The 14115-nt window shown below is 48.2% G+C and overlaps 1 protein-coding gene across 1 annotated transcript in view; it reads right to left on the bottom strand.

Moving 5' to 3' along the window:
- The window catches only part of FNDC1 (fibronectin type III domain containing 1), a 109985-nt gene extending 99472 nt beyond the window's left edge, over nucleotides 1-10513 (bottom strand). The window contains exon 1 of the mRNA XM_070376973.1: nucleotides 10199-10513. Coding sequence (XP_070233074.1) covers nucleotides 10199-10310 — 112 coding nt within the window. The 5' untranslated portion in view covers nucleotides 10311-10513. The remainder of the gene's footprint in view (nucleotides 1-10198) is intronic.
- Nucleotides 10514-14115: the final 3602 nt, after the last annotated feature.

Raw genomic sequence — 14115 nt, 5'->3', positions numbered from 1 at the left:
GTGTGCTGCAGTCCATGGGGTCACAAAGAGTTGGGCACCACTTAGTGACTAAACAACAACAACCATGTAAATAAAGTTCTTCACTCTCACCACAGGTGGGACTTCCAACACAAGCCAACACTCCTCAAAACCCACTGGTTCAGGTGAGAGGGATGCACGCACCTGCCCCACACCCACCAGCCTACACACCAAGCTGGCGTCAGGTCAACACACACAAAAAGCAGAAGCAGTGACAGACTTTATTTTCCTGGATTCCAAAATCACTGCGGATGGTGACTGTAGCCACGGAATTCAAAGACACTTGCTCCTTGGAAGAAAAGTATGACCAACCTAGACAGCATATTAAACAGCAGAGACATCACTTTACTGACAAAGGTTCATAGAGTCAAAGCCATGGTTTTCCCAGTAGTCATGTACAGATGTGAGAGTTGGACTACAAAGAAGGCTGAGCACCAAAGAACTGATGCTTTCAAACTGTGGTGTTGGAGAAGACTCCTGAGAGTCCCTGTTGACAGCAAGGAGATCAAACCAGTCTATCCTAAAGGAAATCAATCCTGAATATTCACTGGAAGGACTAGGAAATGAGTATACCTACCATGTAAAAGACCCTGATGCTGGGAAAGATTGAAGGCAGGCGGAGAAGGGGGCGACAGAGGATGAGATGGTTGCATGGCATCACCAGCATAGGAGTTTGAGCAAAGTACCGGAGATGGTGAAGGACAGGGAAGCCAGATGTGCTGCACTCCATGGGGTTGCAAAGAGTCGGACACGACTTAGCGACTAAACAACAAACAACAAATGTCATATGTAATTACTGCCAAAGAAAGCACACCCGATCATTCAGTGAATATTCACTAAGCACCCCTACTTCCAGACAGCATTCGAGGCAATGGGGAGACTTCAGTGAACAAAACTGACCTAACATCATATGATCATGGAGCTTTGGTTCCAGAGGAGGAAGACAGGCAATTACCACCACACACGTGAAATACACACACTCTCAGGTAGAGACAGAGGTTATGGAGAAAAATAAAGCTGGGATAAGAAGCGGTGCAGGGTAGGGGTAGGATTACACTGTTAAATGGTGGGGCGTGGTCAGGTGAGACCTCGTGAGAAGATGATATCCCATAAAGAACCTGAAGACAATGAGGGATATCCCGTAAGTGTTTATGGACAGTTGTTCAGGCCAATGGAACAGCAAGTGCAAAGGCCCTGGGGCTGGGAGGTACCCAGCACACACGGAGCCAGCAAGGAGGCTCGGGGATGGATGCTGAAGGTGAGGGAGGGCCTGCTGTGGAAGATGATTATGTGCAGCCTCAAAAACTTGCTCGGGATTGGTTTTCTGTCTGAGAGAGACAGAAGGTTATGTGACTTCATGCATCATGAGAACCACTGTGCTGGGGGGTTGAAAACAGAGTGTAGGGGGAGAGGGCAGGAGCAGGGGAACCAGTGAGAAGGCTACTGCAATAATCCGGGTACGATGGCATGGACCAGGGTGGGCGTGGCCCTTTCCTGCCATGCCAGATTCCTCACCGGAGTATCCAAGTACACACAGAAAATATGGGCAAACTAACTGCTGTGATCTCAAGCAGAAAGTGCTAACATATACTTTTTAAAAACAGGCTTTTGCCAATTTCAAAAGGTTACATATACAAGTCCATTGATATGATGTGACTTCTTTTTTTTTGGTCATGCCACTCAGTATGCACACAGTTAGGGATCTCAGTTCCCCAACAAGGGATTAGACGCCCTCCGGAACTCCCTGCAGTGGAAGCATGGAGCCTTCATCAATGGACTGTCAGGAAAGTCCCTGATATGACATTCTTGAAACGACAAAATTACAAAGATGGAGAATGGATTGGTGGTGGCCAAGAAGGGGGTGAAGAAGGGAGGTGGGCATGGCTGCCAAAGAGGAGTGGGAGGGGTCCTTCTGATGGACTGTTCTGTATCTCGACTATGGTGGTTGCACAGGCTACACATGTGGAGAAATCACACACACACACACACACACACACACACACAGAAAAGCACATGACACTGGGGCGCGCTGGATAAAGTCGACACATGGCACCAACATCAGCTGCCCACCCAGGGCAGTGCGCTGCAGCCCTGCAAGATGTTACCTGGGGGAGAAACCGGGGGACGGTCACCGGCTCTCTGCATCACTTCTTACAATTGCAAAGAGAATCTACAACTCCCTGAAAATAAAAACTTCTAAAAACCATTTAAAAAAAAAAGAATCTTTTACACTATAAAGTCGTCCAAAGCCCTATTGTAATCTGCCATAAAGCACAAGAAAAACAAACAGAATGAAGCAGTAAGCATAGATTGCATGTAAGATATGAGTTTACGAAATATAGGTGAAATTCACAGCTTGTTTTAATTATACACTATGAGTGAACAAGAAGTAGATTGTGAGAAAAATGTGACTTCATAAGATTTATTAAGAATAATAGGTTATCTCCCTTTAAAACATGCTGCAGATGGAACATATGAACAAGATGGAACAAGAGTAGCACTTACAGACAGATAAGGATGGAAAGTCATTAGGCATGAGCATGCAAACTCTGAACTGACAGTCATCCCCTAAATTGACTACCCACTGGTGACGCTGGGTACAGTCCTGTTCAGCCCTAACATTTTTGTCTAGGGCAACAATCCATTAAAGCTTTCTTCAAACTGACCCACAGCAAGCACAATAAACCCCCCACCCCCTTTACCCCTACACCCCCACCCTGCACCCACTCACCCCCGCCCCAGCTTCAGTGGAACAGCCTCACCTCCGCTCTCCACGTGCTAGGTGGGAGCCGTGGGTGACAACCACACAACCAGGCCATCGCCAGTGCGGACAGGCTGAGCCGTCTCAGCAGAGGATTTTATTTTTATAAAACTCTACGAGGATGAGGTGGTACTGCCCTCAGGAGATGGTGCTGGCCGCTTTCCCCTCTGTTGCCCCAGAGAACCTGTCAGTGTTAACAGGCGCCCTGGCCTGGTTCAGACGGCAGCTCGTGGGGCTCAGGTGCCCCGCCACCCTCACCTGACCTGGCCTGGGCTGGGGTTGTTCCTCTGAGCTCCCAGGAAGACCACACGTGCCCCCTCAGCTCTCCAACCTCTTTGGCCCTGCCCAGCCCTGGAAAGTCCAGCTGTGGTAAGTGTTGGTGGGACTGCATGGGCAGACAAATGCGGAGTCATCTCAAATTAGGAGCCATGGTTGCAGAGCTGCTCGGATTGCTTATCATGATGCTAACTGGTTCCAGCCACGGCATGGGGGCGCAGGGACCCACTGTCCACCCACCTGTGCACAAGCCACACAGGTGCATCCGCAATCCACGTTTGCTGGCTGGGACCAACCATCTGGCCACGTAAATCAACCTTCTAACCCTGAAATGCATCTTTAAAAGCAGAGACATTACTTTGCCAACAAAGGTCTGTCTAGTGAAAGCTACGGTGTTTCCAGTAGTCATATATGGATGTGAGAGTTGGACTATAAAGAAAGCTGAGTGCCAAAGAATTGATGCTTTTGAACTATGGTGTTGGAGAAGACTCTTGAGAGTCCCTTGGATTGCAAGGAGATCCAACCAGCCAATCCTAAAGGAAATCAGTCCTGAATATTCATTGGACGGACTGATGCTGAAGCTGAAATTCCGATACTTTGGCCACCTGCTGCAAAGAACCGACTCATTGGAAAAGACCCTGATGCTGAGAAAGATTGAAGGCAGGAGGAGAAGGGGACAACAGAGGATGAGATGGCTGGATGGCATCACTGACTCAATGGACATGAGTTTGAGTGAACTCCGGGAGTTGATGATGGACAGGGAGGCCTGGCGGGCTGTGGTCCATGGGATCGCAAAGAGTCGGACATGACTGAGTGACTGAACTGAACTGAACTGAGTTATTTTGGGGCACTTATTAAACCCATCTTAGGATTTGCATCAGTGTCCCTGAATACAAAAAGAATCCACAGAGCATGGAGGGGGGTGGATATTGAGAAAGACAGTTTCACTAAAACTCACTCAAAAATGACCTCCAGCACCCAGAAGGCAGGCACCACCCCATGGGGTCCCCGGTCCTCACCCATCCTCCAGCTGCTGCGGCTCTGGCTGGAACCCGCAGATTCCAGGGGTACCCCAGCAGCTACAAAGGGCTGCTGACCTCAGCTTTAGGTGTAGGTTTCAAGTTCTTTCTCACCAGCAGTCAGGTGAAAATTGATAACTTGCAGGCATCACAATGAGTGATGTGTCCTTCCCAGCTTAATATCTGAAGGAAGCTCCAGTGAGTAGCAGAAATGAAAAAAAAAAAAAAAAAAGTGAAACACTAAGGGAAAACCAAAGCAAGTAACTGAACGTGTGTTCTGTAAAGCCCCCCAACCACTGGGGCCGCAAAGCGAGGGGCCAGCGGGGAGCGCCGCGCAGCGGGAAGGCCCGGAGCGCCCTCTAAGGGCCGTGGGCCGCAAACACTGCCGCGCGCCAGGCCGGGAGCCGAAAAGGGAAGAAACTGGGAGGAAAAAAATGTCTTCCACATGATGTCACCTAATACTCAGGGCCACAAAAATTCCTTATTCAAAATTTCTAAATTTTAACCATCTGATCCATCCTGGAGAACTTTCCTTAATAAGATGATAATAGTAACACAATTCCCCCAAATTAAATTAAATCCACCTTCTTTGTAACTAAAACAAGGATAAAAAATATATAGAAAAATATATATAGAAAAAATAAAAAATATGTATAAAAATAAAAGATTAAAAAAAGGGAAAGACAAGTATAACATCTTAGAAGGAAAAAGGATGTTGGCCATGTGTTTAACCAGTATCTCCCTGATTCCAAATGCTCTAATGTTGTCTACTAAAATAATGAAATATCCATCCCCAGCCCCCAGTTACCCAGTCCTCCCCAAAGGCAGCCAAGTTTTCAATTTCAGGTGTATCCTAACATAAATATTCTATGGCTAAACATCTGATTACATATACATATATATTCTTTTCTTTATCTTTATATATTTAAATACTGACCCCCATATTTTCTAACTGAAATGAAACCTTCTGATAAGAAGTTTTATTGTAACTCAAGAAACTCCCAAATTCCAAAGGGACCAGTAAAAAGGATCTGCTTCTTATCAGCAAAGTCATGGAGACTTTCCTGAAATCTCTGCATCTAATCACCTCCCCCCACTCTCACCCCATGCAGTGGCAGAATAATGCCCCCAAAATGTGCATGTCCTAATCCCCAGAACCTGTGAATGCATGACCTCACACAGAAAAATCAACTTTGCACATGTGATTAAGTTAAGGACCATCCAATGTAATCACAAGAGTCTCTATGAGCGAAAGAGGGAGAAGGAAGGTCAGAGAAGGTGATGCGTGGATACAAGCAGAGTGAGGTCATTGCTGGAGAGGCCACCAGCTGAGGATGTCAGCATCTCTAGAAGCTGGAAAGGGTGAGAAATGCATTTTCCCTCAAGCACCGAGAAGGAACACGACCCTTGATTTTAGCCCAGTGAGGCCCATTTCAGACTTCTAACCTCCAGAACTATAACAAATGTGTGTTATTTAAAGCCACTAAGTTTGCGGCAACTTGTTACAACAGCAAAAGGAAACTAATACACCCCTCCACTCCTCATCTCCAACCAGGCCAGTTTTGGGGGAATGGGCCCTTAGGTCTTAAACAGAGCTAGGGATGGTCTTGGTAAGATGGTACCCTGGAACTGACCGGTGATAACTTTCCAGGGACACAAGTTATCGCTCTGCAATTCTATCACAACCTCTAAACACTACTAGTGAATTCTGTGCTCAGTTGACAAAAAACAAACAGTTTTTTTCATCTGAGGAGAGGGAGTCCAATGCACAAGATAAAAAGAGAGGGGAAGCTCACCCACTCCTTTCAGAGGACAGAAGGAGGAGGGAAACCTAAGAGCTGCATGGAGCCTGGGCCACAGGAGAGCCTATGAGGGCTTCTAGGGGAGAAGGAATCTATTTACTTGGTCTAATGGGGATTGACTAACTAGCCTGAGGTCACAGGGCAGGTGAAGGGTGATAGCGTGGAGACAAACCCACACACCTTGATTTGAGCCTACTTCCTTTCTATACACCAGTTGTCATCAAACTTCCTGTTCTCAGATTCCTTTCTATGCTTAAATTAATGAGGATCTCACAGAGGTTATGTTTATGTCTACTTACTAGAAATTACATCTTGGAAGAGGTTAATCTACATACCTATTGATGCACCCCACTCCAGTACTCTTGCCTGGAAAATCCCATGGATGGAGGAGCCTGGTAGGCTGCAGTCCATGGGGTCGCTGGGAGTCGGACACGACTGAGTGACTTCACTTTCACTTTTCACGTTCATGCATTGGAGAAGGAAATGGCAACCCACTCCAGTGTTCTTGCCTGGAGAATCCCAGGGATGGGGGAGCCATCTCTGGGGTCACGCAGAGTTGGACATGACTGAATCGACTTAGTAGTAGTAGTAGTTGTTGTATTGATTCATGTTGAAATAGCAATAGTAAACAATTACAAGCTGTCATAGCAAACTGGATTTTATAATAAACTGTTTTCCAAAACAAAAAGAAATAATGAGAAGAATGGCATTTTGGGCATTTTGGCAAGTCTCTTTCATGGAGGACAGAAGGATCTCCTATCCAGTTGTAACCTATTGCAGTATATTGTTTTCACTGGAGTCCCCTAAAAACATCAGGCCTCATACAGATATTGGAAAAGTACTTCAATAGCCTTACAGATAAGTTTGGAAAGTCTTTGATACTACACCAAAACTCATCAAGTTGTAGTTCCTTAAAGGTTACCTGCAGTGTACAATCTGAAACCATATAAAGAATTTCTCACATTTTGTTACACTAAAAACCCACTGGGGTATTTTGAACTTCGATGGATCTTTTAGCCAGGCAAGTTTTCATAACACTGTGCAGCAGTCACCTGGATTTACCAGCTCACTGGGCTGTGCAGAGCATCTAAACGCTGATACATTTTATAACACAGTATTCCAAAATCATTTATATCACCACCTATCTTGTTAGAAAATTGTCTAAATAGTGGGACACATTCAAGCTTAGGATGTTGGTGGTGACTTGGCAAAATTCTAATTTTCACTTGACAGCTTAAATTTTCTCACTGGCATGAGCAGTTATTCTACCAGAAGCAGCAGCCTACCTTTGTTCATTTTATGAGATGTCTGCCAAATACCTAAGTCAAAATAACGGGTTTGTTCACAGCCGTTCTTTCTAGTCAAGGTGGTGTTCCGTAAAAAAGAGCAGCTAGTTCAGCTCACACCTCACACCATCACACAACTGCTTTCCTGCACAATTACCAAAGAACTTCCCTGGTAGCTCAGACAGTAAAGAATCCGCCTGTAGTGCAGGAGATATGGGTGCGATCCCTGGTCGGGAAGATCCCCTGGAGAAGAGAATGGCTACCCACTCCTTGGGTAGCCTGGAAAACCCTGTGGGCAGAGGAGCCTGGTGGGCTACAGTCCATGGGGTCGAAAAGAGTCAGACATGACTGAGCGACTAACACTTCCACTTCACTGATGAACATGGGCTGTCAGAAGAAGTACTAATCATGCCTTTCCCATTTCTTCACACAGCATATTAAAAAGACATGCATACAAGGGTAGAGATTTGGTAAAATCTACCACTTTTATTCTTGCACCAAGGACATTCTTCATTGAAACTAGCATATCCTTTCTTCAAAAGTCTGAAAGATACAATGAGCCTGAGTTCATGAGGGCACCAATACCAAGATTCACCCTAAAGCACCACCAGTTTTCCCACTAAACTTTTGTACTGTCTCCACAGATACTAACACTGTGAAAAAGGCAAATAGTATCTTAGTATTACTTTGAAAATTGCTTTGACCTTGAGGATTCCCTGAAAGAGTCTTCAAGCTTTAAAGAAAAATAAATCACCCCAAACCACCCTAAGATAACCATTATAAACATATGACAGTGTGTGTGTGTGTGTGTGTTCTTATATGGTTTCTAGAAAACTGTCTTATCAGACTGACAAGTGCAATCATAATTTTAATGGTTGGGTTGTATTTTATTGTAGGGAGGGCGGAGGGGGTGAAAGGCATCACTTGCTTTTTTCGTTTTACATTTTAACTGACCATCAAGATGAAGGGTTTATTTAGGTCTTCAGCATGCCCTGCAAATCATCTCTGCTTTAAAGAAAATTCCTCTGAGCTGTGGTGGGTCCACCACTAGGAATCTGTCTCTGGGGGATTTCATTACAGGGATTCTGGTCCCAAAGGTCTGGGGACTAGGAGAGGCTCTGACTCAAGAAGCTTGCTAAGCCTGTGCATCGGTTGAGCCAGAGAGGAAGCAGTGTGTCCACAGCCCTGCTATAACACCCAGAGTACAAGTCTGGAGCAGTGACTGTAGCTATCACAGCAAGACAGACAGGAAGCCTTCCGGAGAAGCAGATGAAATACATTTTGTGACCCCGATTTCTTCCCCAGCACCGGGGAGCTTTCGGCAGGTTCCGTCTGTTCCTTTCTTTCTGTCATTTAAAGGCAGAGGATATGCTTTTCAAAATATGCTTGTCCTCCTTTATCTGCTTCTAGTCTGGTCATCATTTTCCTGCAAATCCCACGTCAACACAGTAGAGAGAAGTGCCAGCAAGCGTTCCAGCTCCAACATTCCACAGCTCAGTGATTTACAGAGCAGAAGGCGAGAGAAGCAGCAGCACGGAACACAGCTGGGTCCCGGGAGCAATCGCAAGCCACCCAGACCTCAGACCCACTCAAATGTAACCCATCAAGCAGGTGGCAGTGCAGTCTAGCAGGTCCAAGGCATGGCACTGGCCCCAGTTTCAGTATGCTTTCTGATAAAAAAAACTTTCTCAACATTCAGAGAATTTTAATTTAGAGGGGTAAAAAAAGCCATGGGTTGTAGGTGAAAGGTTTTAAAAGTCTTATTATTGATAAAAATGCTATAAAAAATATTCAGACAATGCTTTCCTAGAAGTAGCTAACAGAGAGGAAAAAACCCACAGCTGGAACAGCCTTTTATGAACAAGTGGCATCTCAGCACTTGGCATAATCCTGAAGCAAGCGTTACACATGAGGCACCCACCGAAAAGAGTCACCAAGCAGTGTGGCCCTTTCCCCCTTTCACTTGTAGTAAGAGGGCACTCGAGATCCGAAATAGTCTCACAAAGCAAGTAGCCCTCCTTGGAATCGCGTCTGAATTTTTTATAACCCAGCTGAGAGTGAACAGTATCAACAAAAATGTCCATTTCTTGGATTCCTACAAACCGATGACATAAATAAAATCCACACAGTGTCGTGTGAAAATGCCTGCACAAGAGGTGGAAACAAAGACCACCAACGGCTTGGGGATGAAAACCCTTGTCTCTGTCTCTGCAGGAAACCTGCGAGAAATGTGAACACAGCGCGCTTGCATTTTCGGAAAAGCAGTTGCTCACCTTTCAGCCCCCCACCCCGTGCCCAGCCTCGGCCTTAGGGGAAGGGTGAGGTCCTCCCGAACCGATTCCCGGCTTCCCCTCTCTCCTCTCAAGACAGAAGTCCTCTCCCAGCTCCAAAGTTCCCACCAAGATGCACCCTAAGAGTCGGGCTTCTCCTTGGGCACCGAGGTACCCGACCGCCCCGCGGCGGCTCACGGCTCTCCCCGCGCGCTCGTGGACGTGTCCTGCCTGTCCGCCTCCCTCTGGTCTCCCGGGAACCGTCCACCACACACCAGACATCCGTGCCTCGGGGCAGGTGAACAAGAGGAAAAGAAGGATGCCCCCGGGGGGAAATTCTGGGCGAAGGAAAGCATCGCCCTCACTCCCACCGCAGCGCCAAAAGGTCACTTTTCTTTTCCTCCCGCGCCCCCCACTTTTTTTTTTCCCCCAGGCTTTTCTTTGCCTGAATGTTCCTGGGATGTCCGATTCCGGGCATTCGACGGCAAAATTGAAACCGAGGAAACTGAGGTCCCCTGAGGCTAACCGTGTCCCTGCGCTCGCCTCCCGCGCGCGAGGCACCGAATACCGGGACCCCCTCGTCCCCAGTCGCCCCTCCACGCCGGGACTCGCGAACGATGAGGACGCACAGGTTAGGGACCCGACATGCAGTCAGTACAGAGCAGGGAGGGCGGCGGTGCCCGGAGCGACAGGCGGTCGAGGGGCGCACGGAAAGTGGACAGAGAGGCGCAAAGAGCCCGGCGCCCGAGCCCGGGACTGCGCGTACCTGGAGCAGCCCCCGCCGGGGAGACGACGGGCAGCAGCGCAGCTAGGAGCAGCAGCGCCGCCCAGGGCAGCGGGCGCCGCGCGCGATGGGACGCCCGGACCTCGGGGGCCATCGCGAGCCCCGGGGTGCGCGGCCGACTGGGCCAGGCGGCCGGCGGGAGGGCGGGCAGGCGCTGGGCGAGAGTCCGGGAGTGCGGAGGGGGTGCCGTCGGGTCCCCGCCGTCGGTATGCGTCTGAGCGCTCTGCGCCGCGCCCGCGCGCCCCTGGCCCCTCGCCGAGAGCTTCCGGCCCCGCGCCCCGGCCGCCGCGCTCCGCACTGAGGCCGCCGGCCGCCGGCCGCGCTTTTTAGCCGCGCGCTGGCTCCCCCTGCCGGCGCGAGGGCGGCGGGGGTGGGGGCCCGAGGCGGGCGGGGCGCGGGGCCGGGGCTCCGGGTGCCCGAGAGCGGCGGAAAACCTCTGGGCGGGTCTGAAAACGCGGGATTGGGGGGCGCCCCGGGCGTCTAATCTTCTCTGGCTTGCTGGCTCAAGAAAGGGCCCGTCACGTCCAGTCGTCGCCAAGCCCAGGTGTGCCCTCTGTCACCTTAAATAAAGACCTTTGGCGTCCCCGGTGGGGACCCTGGCCAGGCTCCTTCACCTCGATCCGCACGCGGCCGTCGCCCCTGCGGCTCACCCCCGCCTTCCCCACACCCCGCGTTAGAAAGGGGGTTTCGTGTCCTTGGACACCGCTGCTCCCGGCTGTCTTGTGCGGAGCCGGTGAACTGGGTTCAAAGGAAGCGTTCTGTAAACGCGCAAAGAAAAGCGGAGCGCTTGCCTATTCTCACAAACTCCGATCTCTATGATGATAACACGGCTTAGGGTTCCCCATCCTGATTTCCACCTGTCTGTGGTCAGCTCCCCGCCTGGAAGCGGACTGGGAGCGCCCCTGGAGGCTACCCGGACGTCTGCAGCCGGCCGGTCCTCGCTCCGCGCCCAGGCGCCGGGGTCGCCAGCAGCCTCCTGGCCGTCCTGATGGGGCTGCAGCTCACAACCTGAGGTCGAGGTAGCCCTCCACTGTGACGGCCCCCAGGCCTGTGTCCTTCCGCATAGAGGGAAAGGTTGTCAGACAAATTCTAGACTGATGAAAAAGTGAAACGCAGCGTCTCTTTTCGGAAAGGAAACGCATCCAAGCCATTAAGCCCTGGCAGGTACCTCTTGCCCCCGTGAGCACCCAGCAACGGCAGAATCCTACGGTTTGCCTTTCTGGAAAACTTTCTCCTGGGTCCCCGTAAGGATTCGTTCTTCCTTTATCCCGCAAGGTCTGTGAGCTCCCAGAGCTCTTGTAATTTGCAATCATTTTGATGTTTAATTACTCCCTAGTTTTGAAATCTTTCCCCACCGATTCATGGAGCCTTGGTTTTCCGCAGCGCTCCCTCCTCTCTGCTTTTATTTCGGGAACAGTAACCCCTTCCTCTACTCCAAGGGGCTCCGGTGGGGCTCCCCTCTTAACCACCTTCTTTCCCACCCCCAAGGATGGGAAAGGATCGCCAAGGATCGTCCAAGGATCGCCGGTGGCCCAAGCCAGGTCAGTCAAATCAGGACTTTTTTCATTGGACTTGGTGAAAAAGTCTGAGGTATGCCCTTCTTCAAAGATGCCCAAGTGGGGGAAAACCAATTAGGGAGAAAGAATTGCCAGGTGGGCAAGTGCACTTCTGAAGATTGCTTCTGGGAGACAAATTTTACTTTAGCTAAGTTGGAGTGGGGTGTCTATCCCACATAACCTATGAGTCCTGACCAGTACCTGCCCCCATCTGTAGGAGTATGAGAATAAAGATTTATATTTACATCCTGTCTGTCCCCCAAAAAGGTCATCATAGTACCAAGCACAGAGTTCAGTTCATTTCAGTTCGGTCCAGCTCAGTTCAGTCGCTCAGTCATGTCTGACTCTTTGTGACCCCATGAACTGCAGCATACCAGGCTTCCCTGTCCTCACCGACTCCCAGAGTTCACTCAAACTCATGTCCATTGAGTCGGTGATACCATCCAGCTATCTCATCCTCTGCCATCCCCTTCTCCTCCCGCCTTCAATTTTTTCCAGCATCAGAATCTTTTCCAGTGAGTCAGTTCTTCACATAAGGTGGCCAAAGTATTGGACTTTTAGCTTCAGCATCAGTTCTTCCAATGAATATTCAGGACTGATTTCCTTTAGGATGGACTGGTTGGATCTCCTTGCAGTCCAAGAGACTCTCAGGAGTCTTCTCCAACACAATTCAAAGGCATTTAATTCTTTGGCGCTCAGCTTTCTTTATAGTCCAACTCTCACATCCATACATGACTACTGGAAAAACCATAGCTTTGACTAGACTAACTTCCAGGAAATGCTGATTGATCAGTTACCATTCATTTTGTCCATTCAATCAATATTTATTGTGTATCTTCTTCATGCCTGACACAGCTCCAGGCACTGCAGTTCTAAAACACTAAAAACAGCAGTGATTACAAGTTAGCAGGAGATGATTTTTAAAAGATAAGGAACATCATAGTATGGATGTTGCAGGCCACAGTAAGGGCTTGGGCTTTTATTCTGGGAAGTGGTGCATTGAAGGATTCTGATCATAAGAGTGACTACAAGATTTACATAGAAGCAGGAAGACCAGTAAGGAGGCTCTGATGATCCAGGTGAGGAAAGATGGTGCTTGGACTGAAAGGACAACCATGGAGGGGATGAGAACCAATGAGACTCTGGGAACAGCTTGAAGACACAGGTCGGATGATTCTCTGACTAACTGGATGAGAGGGAATAGAGAAAAAAAGGGAACTGGCAATACCCAAAGTCCTACTGGTCTTACCCTAGTCATTAATTCTCCACTAGGGTGTTTTGTTATTTCAGGATTTCACTTTTGGATTTGGTTTTAATAAAATGATCACAGGAGAAGCAGAAGCTCACAGGGAAGGCTCACCAAAGGGTAGTTTCCTTCCTGTCTCCCTTCCTCCTTCCTTCCTCATGAAATACACATGCATTCACCTGTCTCCCCAGTTTATTAGAGTCACTTTCTTCTGTGGACATTTCAGAGTAAAGTCTAATGCAAAATCACCTCCAACTTTCCATTTTGATGACAACTTTCCATTTTAGATTAGAACAATTGGCCATGGACTGTTCAATAGTAAATGAAATAACTAACTTTTATGAGTCTGAATCCTGATTTGATTACAAACTTGAGAGTGTGTTTAATCTTAAAACTCATAAAAGAAACTTCAAAGTTTTCTCAAGCCTTTTGTCGTTCTTTCACTAAGTTGTGACTGACTCTTTGCAACCCCATGAACTGCAGCACACCAGGCTTTCTTGTCCTTCACTGTCTCTCGGAGTTTGCTCAAATTCATGTCCATGGAGTTGGTGATGCCATCCAACCATCTCATCGTCTGTTGCCCCCTTCTCTTCCTGCCCTCAATCTTTCTCAGCATCAGGGTCTTTTCCAATGAGTCGGCTCTTCACATCAGGTGGCCAAAGTTTTGGAGCTTCAGCATCAGTCCTTCCAGTGAATCTTCAGGGTTGATTTCCTTTAGATTGACTGGTTTGATCCCCTTAAAACCTTTTAAAAGACCTCAAAACACCTGACCTAAGAACCATGGTCATCTATCCTGAATGTGATCATCTCAAAAATATAAGCTGTCTGAAGTGTCCTTCCTTCTGGTCATTTCTTTGTCTATTCTATTGTTGCAATTGTCCTGAAAGACTTTATTATTTTTTCACATAATTTCTTAAGCTCCTAGTTGTTGCTCTATTTCGTTTAACGAAGTGATGTCATTCTTGGGCTAAGCAGATCATCAGCTATTTAATTATGATCCCTTACTAGCCTGCCTCCAAGTTATTTCTGTGGTTTATGCCTAGCTATGCAAATCAGTCTATGTCCACACACACCATCTCTGGTTCTAGTTAATTTTT

Source organism: Bos mutus, chromosome 9 (genome assembly GCF_027580195.1).
Source record: "Bos mutus isolate GX-2022 chromosome 9, NWIPB_WYAK_1.1, whole genome shotgun sequence".
NCBI classification, from domain to species: Eukaryota; Metazoa; Chordata; class Mammalia; order Artiodactyla; family Bovidae; genus Bos; species Bos mutus.
The sequence above is the reverse complement of the archived record's forward strand: the minus strand, read 5'-3'. Positions and strand labels throughout refer to the sequence as shown.